The 16274-nt window shown below is 41.5% G+C and overlaps 1 protein-coding gene across 12 annotated transcripts; it reads left to right on the plus strand.

Annotated features, from left to right (window-relative positions):
• The first annotated feature begins 126 nt into the window (after nt 1–126).
• LOC119546754 (oxysterol-binding protein-related protein 8) lies at nt 127–15324 on the plus strand. 12 transcript variants are annotated; one of them, XM_037853298.1, is made up of 11 exons: nt 127–240; nt 506–1239; nt 6485–6586; nt 9718–9767; nt 10269–10415; nt 10483–10714; nt 11154–11804; nt 12670–12830; nt 12891–13069; nt 13132–14325; nt 14388–15324. In XM_037853298.1, exons 2-11 carry the CDS (start codon nt 792–794, stop codon nt 14620–14622), a joined length of 3399 nt encoding a protein of 1132 aa, XP_037709226.1. In that variant the 5' UTR covers nt 127–240; nt 506–791; the 3' UTR covers nt 14623–15324. The 12 variants fall into 12 exon arrangements, with proteins under 12 accessions (XP_037709226.1, XP_037709237.1, XP_037709217.1 ...); XM_037853309.1 differs by having other exon boundaries at nt 135–1239; nt 12891–12902; nt 12957–13069; XM_037853289.1 differs by having other exon boundaries at nt 138–364.
• Nucleotides 15325–16274: the final 950 nt, after the last annotated feature.

The raw sequence follows: 16274 nt of genomic DNA on the forward strand, positions 1-16274 counted from the left end.
GTTGTGGACGTTGTTGTTGTTGTTGCTGTCGCTGGATGAGCTCATACGAAAGCGAAAAGAAACAAGTTTAGCTTTTTGGAATACGGACGATACGATACGACGACTACGAATTGCAGCTTCAGTTTCAAACGAAACGCCAGCGACGCCGGACAGAGAGAACGAGCGAAAGAAAGAAGGGCACAAAGAGAGCCGCAAAAAGAAAAACAAATAACAAAAAACAAGAAAACGAAAATCGAAAAAGTGTGTGACAAAACGTGTGTGTGCGCGTGTGTGTGTGTGCCTGTGCGTGTTAGAATTGTACTAGCTGTGGCATTAGTATTAGTACCATTGCTAGCAGAAGCGCCTTTCTTTTTGCCACTAATTGGTACCAAAAAATACAAAAAAGAAGAGATTTAAAGAGCGTGTTACGTGGCCGTCTTTCCAACTGAACCAACACTGACCAGCTGAGCTAGAAAGCACGCTTCTAATCAGAATCTAATTAACAGTTTAACTTGAATATTTCTAGGCTAACGACACAAAATTCTAGTGAAAAAAAACTCTTGAGCGGTTAAAACAAAATCAATAATTGGCCCTGCGTTCGGCCCTCTGTGTGAGTGTGTGTGTGTGTGTGAGAGTGTTTGAGTGGGGGAGTGTGTGCGTGTATTTGTGAGAACGACAATTGGAGCAATGCCTGCTGATTGATAGCAAAAAAAAAATACATAAAAAGGGGTTAACAAATATATAAAAGAAACCACTCAAGTGAAGAACTAATAAGAATTAATTTAGTGCAATAATTGAGCTATCCTAAGGCCATGCAACCCGCAACGCCCAGCACGCCCGTTAATAATGCCCCCTTGGCGGCCAACTCATCGTCGGCCACCCCTGTTGCCGCCGCCCCTGCTAGCAGCAGTGGCAGTGGCAGTGGCCAGGGGGCCAGCAGCACCCCCATACGCATCAACAGTGCCAAACAGGCGGGGGGCGGTGGGGACACGTTGACGCAACCCTCCACCCCCCACTCCCACTCGATGCCCGGCACACCGCAGCAGCAACAACAGTCGAGCAGTGTGCCCACCGGCAGCCACCTCCTGCAGCTGCAGGCGCCCCTGCCCTCAGCAGGGGGGGGTGGCGGTGCTGTCACCCCCTCTGGCCTGTCCATGGGCGCATCGAATCAATCGCTGGGCGTTAGTGTTGGCGCCGCCAGCAGCGTCAGTGGCATCAGCATCACGCCGCCAAATAGCGCCGGATTGCGTCAGTCGACAGGTGAGCTTGACCCCCTTTTTACCCGCCCCCCCCTCTCTGTGTTGTCTCTTTCTCTCTCTGTTCCACCTCCATTCAATGTCACTTACACTCGTTCTCTCTCACTCTCCCACTATCAGCGATCGATCGATCAGTCGCAATCGATTCTAGTGCAATATCGATAATCGCAAAAATGCACACACATTCTCACATTTGCGGTCAAACAAAAAGCACTAAAGAAGCCATTCATAAATTGGAGGAAATTGAGTACATTTTGCTGATTAAACGTTCGAACTTTCCCCAAATGAATTTTAACCCTAGTTGAACCAAAATTAATCTCAAGAGCCTGATTAACAAAGCTTCAAATAACAAACTATCATAAATTAAAAATTTTTTATGGTAATTTGATTAATTAGTTTATCTAAAGTTTTTGTTAAATCATAAGATTGTATTGATAAACTTCTCTGGTTATCATTGCATGTAATATAGACGTTCTTTGACCTTCTTTTCTTATCTTAACAGCTATCGACTGAATCAACAATAATAAAATCAATTGACTCAATTCCTCAATTCAGATACTATAAATTAATTTCAGGAAGCAAACAAAAAAGAATGCCTATAAATCCATAAAAATTCGTTAAATAATCAAGTTAGGAACCCAAAGATAACACATTTCGGTAACATTCCGGTTATGACCGCATTTGTAAGCCCATACGTTCCGTTTTTTGATTTCCATTTCCGTATGCTGTTTGCTTTGCTTGTTTTGATTTCGCTGCTGCTCACATTTCAAAATTCCAGCTCATTCATCAGTCGCCTGCCGGCTAATCCGCAAACCCGTACCCCCATACCATCCGTAATCCCACTCCATCCGATCCCAGGGGCCACGTTATCGCTTAACACTCGGCTTTTGTTCGTCATTTAGCGCACTTCCGCTCTGCGGGCCCATTCATCCATGTGAGATTCAGGCGCTGGTGTTAATTGATTTACATACCAGTTGTCTGACTATAGTCACTTTGGTTGGTGGGTTTTGGTTGCTAGGCTACTAGTTGGTTCGGATATATTTTGGAGGGGGCTATTGTGGGGGCTTGGTGACTGTCAAATTGGTTAACTGGCGCTTGCCATTTGCACCTGTGCGGAAACCCACGGTGAAGGTCTTTCGCTTTTTGTGTGTTTACAGCTGGTACCATGGAATAGACGATGTTCATCTGCCGGTTCATATCAATTAACAGCGTAATTGAGTTTATGTGTAGTCCATTAAACACCACTAACCCGCATTCCTTTGTTTTTATAAGGAAATTAATAGTAATGTTCAAATTTCCAAGTGAACGAATTATAGAAACCATTCTATTGAATCAAATTGAGTCACTACTTTGTAGCTTATTATTATTATTATTACTTTCTAAGTAACTTTCTTATCCATCTTCTCAAATGAAATCACATTCTTTTGGGCTTTGTAAACTTTTCTAAATATTAAGATACAATGAAAACTTTTTCTCATTGCCGTTTCTTTTATTTTTGGCTTTTGTATATAAATCACAAAAGACCATATGCGATGTTCCTCTGTCAGTCTATATAAAGTTTTTTAATTGAGTTTACTTGCTCAGAGATGAGATCATATTTCTGATGTTTAATTAAACAATGTTATTCAATTTGGTTCCTTACGGGGTTCTTTTAAAAGTATACAGAAAGTAAATAGTCACTAGGGAAACTCGCCTATATGATGGGAACTTTACCACCAGTTGTTGGATTAAACGATCCCATCCTTTATATTGATTTCCATATTATAAATTCATTACTATGCATTTAAATGACAGGTTATAATTGGTCTGTGAACTTTAACAAGCTAGTAAGTTCAAATGTTTTCAGAAAACATATGTTAGGGTTTCTGATTTCATTTTTTATGCGCTTTATCGATTGCCTTTTTACTTTGGCTTTTTAACAAACTGGGGCGTGGTTTAGCGCTTAGTTGGGGCTTACGATTGTCGTGGGTTACCTGGTAACCAAAGTTATTTTCGAGATTTTGAGCACGCACGATTTGCTTGGATGTAATTGTGATTTGTTGCTGTTGTTAATTGTTTGCTTTATGGTGTGCAACCGTCATTAAAATTTTATTCGCATGCTGTATTACTTTATAGCCCAGATATATATTCATAACTCAACACGATCTCTATACATATAGGAACAGGTGTTAATTGGGGTGGACTTTTATGCCAGTTGAAGGTTATGAATATGAAGCTTACGCGTTGCGAAATTGCCGTTTTAAGGAACTGGTTTAATTTTTTATGATAAATAAAGTTGAAAATTGTAATATTTTCAGTGTGTGCCTTATATTTTGCATACCAACAAAGTCCACCCTACTGCACCCTATATCTTATATATACGCAATTAGCTGACACAAGCACTCACACTCTTACTCACTTTCCATCCGAATGCGACTTTATAATTACCATTGTAGTCGCCTCGTCTTTTGCTGTTTACTTTTGAGGCCCCGGGCGGTTGAAACAGTGGGTGCGAATAAACATTACTCGCATGGAAAACTATGCGAAAAACTGCATGTCATAAATGTGCGGAAAAGCGTACACCTGGTAAACAGGTAAACTCATCCACACCCACCGACCCCTTTCAACAGTCCTCCTTTTGGTATCGGTGGCACACGGAAATGTTCAGAGGTGCCAAAAGGGAAATTGCGTACAAAATAAATACAAGAAAAATCGATGCATGACTGCATTTTGTATGATGTCTTCATTTCTGGGCTAGTCAGAGCTTAAGTGAATTGATTTCTATGTAGAATGTGGGATAGAAAATTGTTATTTATTATTTTTTTTAAATAACAGTTCCTAAAATATGATTCATATGTTTTTTGAAATAAACAAATTAAAATAATAGTTACCATATGGAACTCTTAATTTACAAATATAGTTTACTTGTTGTGTGGTTTTTGAATTAAGTACATAACTTTAAAGACGAATATTTTTACCATAATTTTTAGCAGTGTGTTGATTTAAGGGAAGGACGAAAAGGCTCGATGGTGGGTCAGTTTCCCAACCCTCTTCATTCGCCGTGTTCTATTTTTGTTTTCGCTAAAAATTGTTTCCATCTCCAAAAGGTCAAAAGTGAGATAGAGGATGCAGAAGAGAGATGCAGCTTACACAGAGAGAAAAGATCTTTTAAAGTGTTTTGTTTCTTTATCATAAAAATGTATTTATAAAGCTAAGTGACAAGATATAGTTAATAATATTTTCAATGGGTATCTAATCATTTTAATCAGAATATTCAGATAATGGAATACAGCTGATAAAATCCTTTTTTCTCGATGTACCAGAGGGATTCAGCAGACTAATACTATTTACATCTGCATTTGCATAATGAACGAGTCACTTGATTGTGTGCGTCCGCTCTGAAAGAGTGTGTAGGTGTGTCTGTGTATCGATGAATATTTTATAGCATGCTTTTGGGCAAATTACCGTCTAATAAATAAAACATTGGGCAAAAGGGTAGAGGTTGAGTGTTTTCTGGTGTAAGCCTTGCCCCCCATTGATCTAGCCACTTCTTGAGTGGATTTTATAGTTGAAGTCGCTATATTGGCAATAAAATATGGTGACCCGACCCCACACACACACAAACAGAAAGCCAACTAAATTGTAATTGGATTACGTAAAAAAGAAGCAACAACATATATTTTGTGGCGGGGTCAGAGAGGTTTGGGGTCATTTAGAGCGGCGCCATTACAGCGGCCAAATATGACGTCAGTTTTGGCCGAGCCCAGCGGGCAGCTCAAAGTTGCACTTTCCGAGCTGCAATGTCTTGCATCAGCTGGCATCCTTTGGCCGGGAATTTACTGAGCTGAAACACGCAAACGGGATGGTTGCCGGAGGCCTGGCCGTAACTTTTCCCACAACGACAGGACACTGAAAAAAATAGATACCCAATACCTGTGAATATTAACAGCTACTATGTATTTGCCTATATTTATTGAAGTCTTAACTAAAATTATATCACTACACTTTCAGTTCAGTTTAAGTTAAAATAAAATGAAAATAGCAAATGATATTATATATTAGTGTTATTTTATATTCGTTTAATAGTATTTCATAATTTCAAAGGACATTCAGACAATTGGTTCACAAACAATTTATGGCAATGAAATTTAGGACCGTATTTAAGATTCTTAGGTTATACAGCTTAAATGGAAAGGTACCTTTACTTCAGCCAGAAGACAAGAAAAATGATGATAAATCTCTCTTAATTATAAATACAATGATGTAATATATCTTACTCAGTTATTCAAAAGTATCCCAAAGATATATGATATCATTTCTCGATGTGCAGGCCAAACATGTCGGCAACGTCTTGGGTGCTGAACTCTGAACTATTCGAAACTACGGGGGCGTGTTCTAATTGCGTAAATTGATTGCCTGCGAGGCGTTGGCGCTTTGTTTAAAATCAATCAGGGCACTGAATTGTCTCGGCCATCCCATCGCCATCGCCATCGACATCGCCATCGCCATCCCATCCGTATCTGCATCGCCATCGCCATCGCAACAGCAATCTTAATTACCACCAGCCGGGCAGGCGCCTCCTTGGCGCTCCTCGGATTCCTCGATAGCGATTCAGCTGCGTGCCGAGCTCCCATGTTCGATATCAGACAATTGACGAGCGGCCATAATTAAGGCCGTAATGGTAATGGATGTGCTCGGGGGCGTTTATACGGGGCTTCCATACGCCTGATTGGATCAAGTGGCTTAGGACTTAGTCCTGTCAAGGATTTCGCACTCGAAACTTTAGGGAGAGCGTAATCGATACTCAAGAGCTTTATTGTTTAGCTCAAATTGTTTCAGTTTGATATTAGTTAGGAAAAACAGTCTCTTTATTTTTGGAAAAAACAGATAAAACTCCCCCACATTAATTTTAGAAAATTAAAATTATTTTAAGTATGACTCTTTTATGGTTTTGTTTTTTCAATGTTTAAATTATTATCCTGGTTTTTCGCTGTGTAGTTAGTTGTTTTTGTCCGAGATTAAGTATGTCATTCTGCGTGTTTCGTGTGACTATCCCTAAGTTTTCTTTCTTTTGTTATGTTGTGGTAAAAACTTTATTTGTACAATTTTGTCGTTGTCTCTGTGTCGTGTGTGTTCCCAAAACTGTCTGTACCAGTGACCTAAGTTCTATAAGCCCATAATCCTATATTAAAATATATATACCAATATACATATTGCTCGCTTTCTCTTTCTCCTCCGTATGTATGTGTGTGCTGCAAACTGCTCCTCAGTATTCGATTTCAAATTCAAACGGCGACCTTCGCTAAAAGTGCTCATGACCAAACTTCCGTCCACGGACAGTTTGAGCAACAGTCCGGCGCCATCATCGCCAGGTGAAGTTCTAAAAAATAAATCAAAATTTCAGCACAGTCGAACAAACCATCACCATCACTAATCATTTCAAACCGTCATTCATACAGTTAAAATACAGTTCTAAGTTGTAAAACAACCAATAGTATCATCCATCTCTCAAGACTCATTTATTTTTAACAATTTAACTTAGCTGTTTCTCATAAACCTTTAAAATAACTCATTATTTTTGAGTTATGATCATCACATTTATATACACTCTCAGATAGTAGTTGCTTTGATCTTTTCGATCAATACGATCCCAACATCTTTATTATCATTCCATTTTTATTTAGCTTTGCTTTCATTCAATCAAATTCAATCCGCATGCTAGTAATTATTTTCAACGCCTGATCCGCACACAAAATACAAAAATTATAGTTCGCCACTTCCGGTCAATTATTTGGTTATTCAACATCCGCAGCACTTCAGCATCCATCATGGCAAATAAAAAATTGATTTTGACTCGGTCGGCACGATCCTAAAAACAATCATTATTTACCGATTTTGAGGATGGATATTTTGGTTTTTGCTGCTATGCTTTAAGTAACACAATCAGCACGTTCGTAATGCTCATGATTATCACCTGATTCCGCATACCGAATAGAACCTGGCTAAAGTCGCATTCGTATGCATTTCTCATATGGCACAGACCCACCCACGAAACCCCCTTGCCAAACCAGCCATGCGTTCCAATTTTGGCGTGACGCATTTTGCCTTTTATTTTTGTTTAGAGCTTTTGTTGGACGTTTTTTGCCATTGTTTTTGGCGCATTATTATCAAACGATTTTGCGATTGTTCGTATTATTAATAATACTTAAAGTGCCCTGCCACTCAACTTCTGCCCATTGTGGGCGAGAAGGAAAACCCTGGATAAACGCTGGCCATGGCAATCCTATCTTATCTTCACAGTTATGTCATTTATGAGAGTTTTACAGACTGAAAGTTTTGCACTTTGATAACTTTCAATTGGGCTATAAACGTAGGGAAACCCTAATCGGTTTACTAACAATAAAATAGTCTAGGATTTCCCGCCAAAAGTGGTTTTACACAAATCGATGGATGAATCAACTTGTGCCGGATTTATTGGACCCTTGTGGCCACGAATATGGCAAATCACCACCCACAGACAGCGTAGCATTTTCCATTATCTATAGTGCTCCACATGGTTGATAAGGCTAACAGACATGTTCTGATTTCAGTGATGAGTAATATTCGAAATATAAATATAAACTCTGCACACCTGGCTTTTTTTTTGATCTTCTGCTTTTCATGGCCCACATAATATCAACAGGTGTGATATAGGCCTAAAAGGGTATTGAGTGTTGTAAGGTTTATCTGAGTGACATAATTATGATATATTTCGCAGGTGTTTCTTTGGACTTTGTCTATTCATTTGTTGTCAATAGAACCCTGTCAAAGAATGAATGCTTAGAAAGTAAATAGTTAATTAAAGTATTTATGACTATTATTATAAATGTTTTATAACTTGTTGGAATTTTTCCTGACATTTTTACTGAGTTATAGGAATTCGTAAAATTCTGTCTGAAAATGTGATTAAATAGATTGGGTAAATATTTAAAAAAGACTGTAGAACCCCGTATTTGTTATAATAAGTTTGTTTAAGTTATGATATCATAGGTAGAGATTTTCATTTCGGTTCGATTGTTGTATCTCCGTATTGGGATAGGTTAGTATGATGTTATCGTGAGAAAACACAGAGATTTTAATATATATTTCCACTTTCAAACATCTTTGGGGTGAGATCATATATCAGTTAGACTTGCTAATAACCCCCCGCTATACTAGATACCGCCGGCAGAGGTTTGCCGCTCTCTCGTTTGAATATTTGCTTTTCAGAGAGCGCAGTCGGCGATGATATCGTTATCTGGGCAGAAAAAGCACACTGAGTATCTATATATCTACGCATGAGTACATATAGCGAACTTTTTGTTGCCGCTGGCAGAAGCGTCGACCGAGGCAGCGCTACAGAGATGATCCTCTCATTTTGGATGAGTATTTTGGCTAGGCGAATATTTTCTATATCTTTTTTTTTTTGTTGTCAAAAATATATGACGAAAGCCAGATAATTGTAGTAGTAGTTGGGCCTCTGCTGCGGCGCTGCCCTGGTGCTTTTGTCATTTGCCGCTGGTGCTTTTGTTGTGTTTGTGCTTTGTGCGCGCGTTTCGGGGCAGACTCGATATATCTCAATCAGTCGGCGAGCGGCCAGCGGACGAGCGGCAGGCAGAAAATTAAAAAAAAATAAAAAAAAAGGAAAAATATAAATAAATAAATAAAATAAACCAAGCAGAGGTCGGCGTCTCTGAATCGGTTCTCGCATCACGCATACGCCATGTAGTGCCGCCCTGCAAATCGTGAATGAGCAAAACACAACAAAATATGCAAAAATAAATAGAAATACAAATATTGTTAACGCAGTTCGAAGCTGTGTCGTCTGGTCATGAATCTCCTACAAAGCAAGTGACAATTATTAAACCCATAGCTCGAAGGGAATGTTAATTAATTCTTCGAGTTTTTGAATATTAACAGACTGACTCTTGACTCTTTTCGGAGGCCTTTATTTTTAGCCGAGCAATAAAAATAATTAATAAGAATGCGAAAGACACGAGGGCAGCGGCCGTTTGACGATGCTTAAAGTGCAAGTGCGAGATACTTGACAATGCCAGTCGGGCGGTACGAGAGACGTAGAGATCTAGAGATCTCGAGACCCCAAGACCCAGAGAATCTTTCTCGCGATGAGCTAGTACCGTGCGTTTGTGTTCTGGCCTGTGTATCTTTCGCAATAAAATAAAACATATTTGTAAAATAAATATACCGCTGACCCTCCGAGTAGCGCACCTTGAGAATCATTGTTTAAGTTCTCTGTTATCTTTCGTACTCTTCGCGCTTTTCCACCTTTGCTGTGTTTTTGTTTGGTCTCGTTTTTTGGATCGTCAATAGGCAATGGAAAAGTTTCCAAAAACAAAAAAGATATCCTACTATTTCAGGGCTAGATCGATTAGATACTTTTCCGAATTCAAATCATCATGTTTTCCATAAACATCGTACACACACAGCTCCCATGATAACATATCTATGATCTTTCGTATTACAGGAATCGCCAATTGGGCCTCAGACAATCGGGATGGAAATCTGGCAGATAAGGCAAGTAAACCGTAACTTTAATTTTGAGTTGTTGAGCCGTATATGAAATCTGGGTTATTTATGGGGAGGGCAGCAGAGATAAGAGTTGCTACGGTGCGTTCAGTTGTCTAATTTAGTTATAATCGATGTGTGCCGACTGTGTGATAAATGGTAGTAAATATAAGGCCTGAGTTCCGGAACACGCCACGTGTCACATTCTGGCATAAAAGTGACAAATTTTTCACTTTTATCCGGCTGCTAAGCAAATTATAAATGCTAATTAGATTAACAATGCGTTTCGGATTTCACCTTAGGAAATTAAAAGCTTAACAGGCAATTGTTGCCGAGCATTTGACGTAAGCGCAGGCAAAATTTAAGCGAAAAGACAACAAAATTATTACGAAATGCAGCAATGTATTTTAAGTATATAAATATTTTTCGCTGCTGCAATGGGAGAAAGGTTTAGTGATAGCATTATTATTATTGTTACAATGTTATTTAATTCATTTATTTTAACAACAGTCAGCTGCCGATGCCGCCAAACTTAATAGAAAAGAATCCTACAAGGCCCAAAGGAAAAACTACAGGCGGGAGAAGAAGCGAGTGGCCAGTGAGCTGATGAACTCCCTGCAAGATCCTGCGGTTATAGTGCTGGCAGACTGGCTAAAGGTAAGCTTAAAGTATACCCACTAAATAGTATAGAATTTAGTAATCAATATTCTTAAATGCTTTTTAGGTTCGAGGAACCCTCAAGTCCTGGACAAAACTTTGGTGTGTGCTTAAGCCTGGCCTACTGCTTATCTACAAGAGCCAAAAGACCAAGAGCAGCCACTGGGTGGGCACGGTGATGCTCACCTCCTGCCAGGTAATCGAGCGGCCCAGCAAAAAGGATGGCTTCTGTTTCAAGCTATTCCATCCCCTGGAGCAGTCCATTTGGGCGCCCCGAGGACCCGACAAGGAAACCATTGGTAATTTAATACTTTGCCTCTTTTCACAATCGCGAAATGAAAGATTAAAGTTTGATTTAGATTATAAAATATATTGTGGAATAGAACATCAAGTACGGTTAATAAGCTCCTCGTTAAGTAAATTAAATTGTGGCTTACAAAACTGGCTTAAAGATGATCTTAATAATACCTGAACTTTAAATGGAATACAAGTTGTAGTATTTATCATATATCAAAAGTTTTTCATTATTATAAAGATTTAATACCTCTTGATTTATAATATAAAATATTTATACAGCTCAATGGAAAGTAATATACGGTTATACGGAAGATAATCTTCATAGTACTGGAACTTTATATAGAATACAAATTTTAATATTTTTCACGTATTCAAAGCTATCCAATATTATAAAGTTACCACTTTGATAATTAACAATTACTTATTAAACTCTTTTTCAAGGTGCCGTTGTCCAGCCGTTGCCAACCGCTTACCTGATCTTCCGAGCTCCCAGCCAGGCGGCGGGCAAATGCTGGATGGACGCCCTGGAGCTGTCCCTGAGATGTTCGGCCCTTCTGCTGCGCTCCAATAGCAGCACGGGCGCTGCTCCCTCCTCCAGCTATGTGGGCGAACCGCTGCCCGTCTCCCATGAGACGCAGTGGTCGGAGGCGGACTACGAGAAGCATTTCAACGATCACGGTAAGTGGGCGCAGTTCCTGGCACTGCCATCGGCCGAGGCGGATACCTCGCGCTCCGACACCAGCCTGTCCGCCTCGCGGGCACCCACTCCACTGCTGCAGCAGCTCTACAGCAGCGCCGTTAGCAACTGGGAGCGCACCAAGCGCCTGCCGCGTTTTGGCCACCAATCGGAGCAGCGAAAGACCTCGTACAGCGATGCCTCCAGTGTGGAGCAGGGCATGGACATGGTTCAGCGAAAGCGGCGCCACCTGAGCCCCATGAGCAAGTCCATGTCGCTGGGAGCCGCCCTGTGCAACAGCAGCTCCAGCGAGGATGACGACGATGGGGACTATAATCGCAGCCAGACGGGCATGCGGCCCCTCAGCGCTCCGCCCGATTGTCTAGTGATTCCGCGCTTTCGTCTGAACGTCAAGGGTGAAAACGCCCCCCTTTGCTGTCGTTTTAGTTGGTTGGAAATCATCTGGGGGGAAGATCACGTTGAAAGAAAGAGGAATTGTACTTTGATTTTGTTTGAAATAGATATCATATACTTGTTTAAGGATAATATTGCACGGGCCCTAATGATATTTTAATAATGTAATTTAGATTGTCCACCTATTTAAAGTTTACAAAAAATATCTTTTGATATTTGATTGATTGATTTTCTAATGGAAAAATATTCAGACTGATCAAAACTGAGGGTTAAAATGTAGTAGTTTTAAATGCAATTTTGATGAGTCATTTTAGATTTTTGTACTATTTATTCTTAATTTCTTGGTAAACATTTTGAAAGTACCCAAGACTAATGTGTTGTTTTAGGGTTTTGTACAATTTAATCTAAAAAAAAAAAATTTTAAATAACTAAGGAAGTACCCATGACGAATGTGTTATTTTAATACATTTAGAATTTTTTGATTAATTGAAATAACAAAAGATTACCTTAGCTTAAAAAGTTAAAAACATTCTCAGAGTGTGACTTAAAATATTTCTTCCAATTGGGTTTCCCCCTAAGCTAACTAATCATCATCAGTAGCAGTCGATTTACATGTTCAAAATTCGTGTTTTGTATGCTCACCGCCTGGCATTGGGAGCCAATATCCCAACGTTTTTCGACAACAATTTGCTCACATATGGTCAATCCTAGCGCTAGATATTCCTCACAGTATTCCGCTTTTGTGCCCAGGCGAACGGTGAATATTTGTAACCTGTATTTCGCCAGACTCAGGCTGCTAGAGAAATGTCCGTAATAACAAGACTTCTTTTGCAATCTCATCTCAACGGTTTGAATGTGTATTTTCAGATCTGGACGCAGACAGCCAGAATGAAGCACCCAATGCCGTCATGTCTGGCCTGGAGTCGGAATCGGAGTCGGATCCTGCAGAGCCGGCGCAGGAGGATGGCGTCGAGCAGCAGTGTGAGGAGACCTCGTATGTGCCCTTCACCGAGGAGGAGTTTGGCGAGGTGAGCCATCCAGATATTCCAATTATAAACCAACTAATAGTTATTTTACTTGATTTCCAGCAAGGGGAGCAGGTAGAGGAGTTGGCAGAGGAGAACAAGAGCCTAATTTGGTGCATTGTCAAGCAGGTGCGACCGGGGATGGATCTGAGCAAGGTGGTGCTGCCCACGTTTATCCTGGAGCCGCGATCATTCCTGGACAAGCTATCCGACTCGTATTACCACGCGGACTTGCTCTCCAAGTGGGTTTACCTCGACTATCACTCTTCCGTACAATATATTAGTAATCCTCTTTCGATCCCAGGGCCGTGCAGGAGGATGATGCCTTCACGCGCATGAAACTAGTTGTGCAATGGTACCTGTCAAGCTTTTACAAGAAGCCCAAGGGCCTGAAGAAGCCCTACAATCCGATTCTGGGCGAGCGGTTCCGTTGCTATTGGCAGCATCCCAGCGGCAGCCGAACCTTCTACATTGCGGAGCAGGTCTCGCACCATCCGCCCGTGTCGGCCTTCTATGTGACAAACCGCGAGGACGGCTTCAGCATCACCTGTTCCATCCTGGCGAAATCGAAGTTCTACGGCAACAGCACTTCGGCGGTGCTCGAGGGCGCCGCCACGATGACGTTGCTGCCGCGCGGTGAGTGCTATACGGCGACATCGCCGTACGCCCACTGCAAGGGCATCCTGATGGGCACGCTCTCCATGGAGCTGGGGGGCAAGATAAACATCGAGTGCGAGAACACCGGTTACAGGACGGAGCTGGAATTCAAGCTGAAGCCGTTCCTCGGCGGTGCCGATGCGACCAATGTCGTTGTCGGCAAAATCAAGCTGGGCAAGGAGACCCTGGCCACCATCAGCGGTCACTGGGATAAGGAGTGCCGGGTGAAGGACTCGAAGACGGGCGAGGAGACGCTGTTGTTTAAGGTGGATGCCGAGACGCGATCCAAGCGGCTCACGCGACACATGGTTCCGCTGGATTTGCAGGAGCCCAACGAGTCGCAACGCCTGTGGCAGAAGGTCTCCGAGGCGATTGCCCGCGAGGATCAGGTGGCCGCCACCGAGGAGAAGACCGTTCTGGAGGAGCGCCAGCGGGCGGATGCCAAGGAGCGGCTTAGCACCGAGTCCACCCATATGCCCGAACTCTTCGAGCTGGACAGCTACGGCCAGTGGCTGTACAAGTACGCCGATCTGCGGCCCTGGGACTCGCGCAACGATGTCCGTCAGTACGAGTGCCAGTTCAAGGTGCTCACCCAGACGCGACACAAGTCGGTGCCCATTGTCCACGGCGCCGAGATGATCCATCCCCTGCGCAGCTCCATCGAGACGTTATCTCGAACTCAAAGACAATCGCCGGCCGGACTGGCTACGCAGAAGGGCGGCTCCTCTGCGCCCAAGGCCAAGAACAAGAGCCTGGTGCTGGCGCCGCGCGACACCAACTCGGACTCCAGCCAGTCGCCACAAGGAGCAGTCAAGCGCAGTTCCTCCAGCGCCATCAAGCAGTAAGTAGATTCTTTAGCTTAGTTTCCCTTGTGAGCAAGGTTATTCATTTTTTCCATTTCAGACTCGCTTTGGCCGTAGACCAGGTGAACCGGGTGCTGGAGCTGCACACCCGTCAGCTGAACGAGATCAGCCAGCGCCTGGAGCGCATGCAGTATGCGCCCCCGCCGAGCAACATGGGCGTGCAGTCGCATCACTTGCTGGGCGGCGGCGTTTCACAGTCTACGGTGATCAAGTCGCTAGTCTACGCCATCATCGGGCTAACCGTCAGCCTGATCCTGCGATGGCTGTTCAAGTAGAGTGGCGGAGTCGTTGTTGGTGTCATTTCGTTTAGGATTATGAAAAGTTTTGGTCAACCTATAGATAACATATATATACACCCTAGAGTACAGACAACGTATTTGCTTTACTGAATTGTACATTTGGTCCTACTCAAATGCCTTCGCACGCTGCCAGAGATTTAACCCCGACCGAGGCGCGTGGCCAGAACATCCGTTGTGAGAAAGTCTAATCACGAACTAGGATTAAGTGTTTGTCGTTTATAAGTCCCGACGGTTCAAGTCTCTCCCGCAGACAACGTCCATGTGCAAGTCCTTTTCCCATTTGTCCCTGGAAACTGTTTACTCAAGTTAGACCCTCTGGGTAGGTTAGGATGTCGGATATATATATATAAATATACACACACGTACGAGTAGATGCACCAGATTTCGTAAAAATTCCAATTTAACCGAAGCTACTACTTAGCTAGTTCGCTTTTCCGTTTCCTTTTATAGAAAGTTAATAATAAACGACACGATTTAGGGGTGAATAATGAACAAACAATGCTCGAGAGGCTCTCTGCCCTTTAAAGTCACCACTTATAGACAGTGCAACACACCTTAGAGATTTAATGCGAAAAGTGCTTATAGTAATTACTTTTAGTATCTCTTATACACGAACTGTTTTTCCTTTTCCCAATACCTGCATACCTTAAAAACTTAATAAATTCCCCCTTTTCAAATCAATGCAAGAGTGTTTTCTTCGGAGAATTGGCCAGGGATTTTATCTGGATGTTTCTGCAGAATTCATCTTGGTATTTAATCATTAATTTATTAAACACTAAAATGTATGTTTTTGTTTTGCATGTTTTATTGTTGTTTCAGCTCTTCGCTTCGCTTACATTTACAAATAGTTATATATATTTTTATATATACTATATATTCTCTACAACATTTACGATCGATCTCTGTCAATTCAATTATAGCTGGTTTTACTTGTATTCCTCCTCATCGATTCACTTAATTTAGGGACTCTTGTCTCTCCGTTTTCTAAGTTTTTGTTCTAGAAGCAACCCGGTTTTCATTAAATGTATTATTGATTATTTATGCGAACGCCTTCGCTCCGCTTGTAGTCATGTGAGTAGAAGATGCTGCTAAATATGCGCTAAGAGTACACTTATATAAGTAGTTGCTTTTTTCGATTTCCGTTCGGTTCGGTTCCGATGATGCCGTATGCAAGTTTAGAGCGGGCGGGGATTACACACAGTATAGCAATAACTAGTTTTACTTTTAATTAATTTACTTTACTTTGCTGGCGGGCTTAACATTTAACACGACGAGAAAAGCTGAGAGAAGCCGATACTCGGAACTAATAGGTAGGTATCGCGGAAGGGTCAGGGGCATGGGTTACAACAGTTTCAGAGGAGAATAGTTTTAGTGTGGATCGATTTGTTATGTAGAAAGAAGATTCGGTGCTAAAGAAATCTACTTAACCATTGTGTACCATTTTGTTTTAATAACAGTTGCGCAATATTAATTTTAATCGTACAAAATTAAAGAATACCGTTTGCTTCTCATAAAACAAGTTCCTTGTAAAGGAAATACTAATGTTGTATAAAAAGATATTTCACAACATAACAGATATAAAAGGTGAATGACCTGGATCACGTTTAAATTAAATATAAACAAATTTT

The sequence above is a fragment of the Drosophila subpulchrella genome, chromosome 3R, assembly GCF_014743375.2.
Source record: "Drosophila subpulchrella strain 33 F10 #4 breed RU33 chromosome 3R, RU_Dsub_v1.1 Primary Assembly, whole genome shotgun sequence".
Lineage (NCBI taxonomy): Eukaryota > Metazoa > Arthropoda > Insecta > Diptera > Drosophilidae > Drosophila > Drosophila subpulchrella.

Bases quoted from the DNA above. Each gene is read 5' to 3' on its own strand.
- LOC119546754 (XM_037853298.1), top strand. From the start codon at position 792: ATGCAACCCGCAACGCCCAGCACGCCCGTTAATAATGCCCCCTTGGCG. The intron at 6,587-9,717 runs GTGAAGTTCTAA...TTCGTATTACAG, and splicing joins TCCGGCGCCATCATCGCCAG to GAATCGCCAATTGGGCCTCA. The intron at 13,070-13,131 runs GTGGGTTTACCT...TTTCGATCCCAG, and splicing joins CACGCGGACTTGCTCTCCAA to GGCCGTGCAGGAGGATGATG.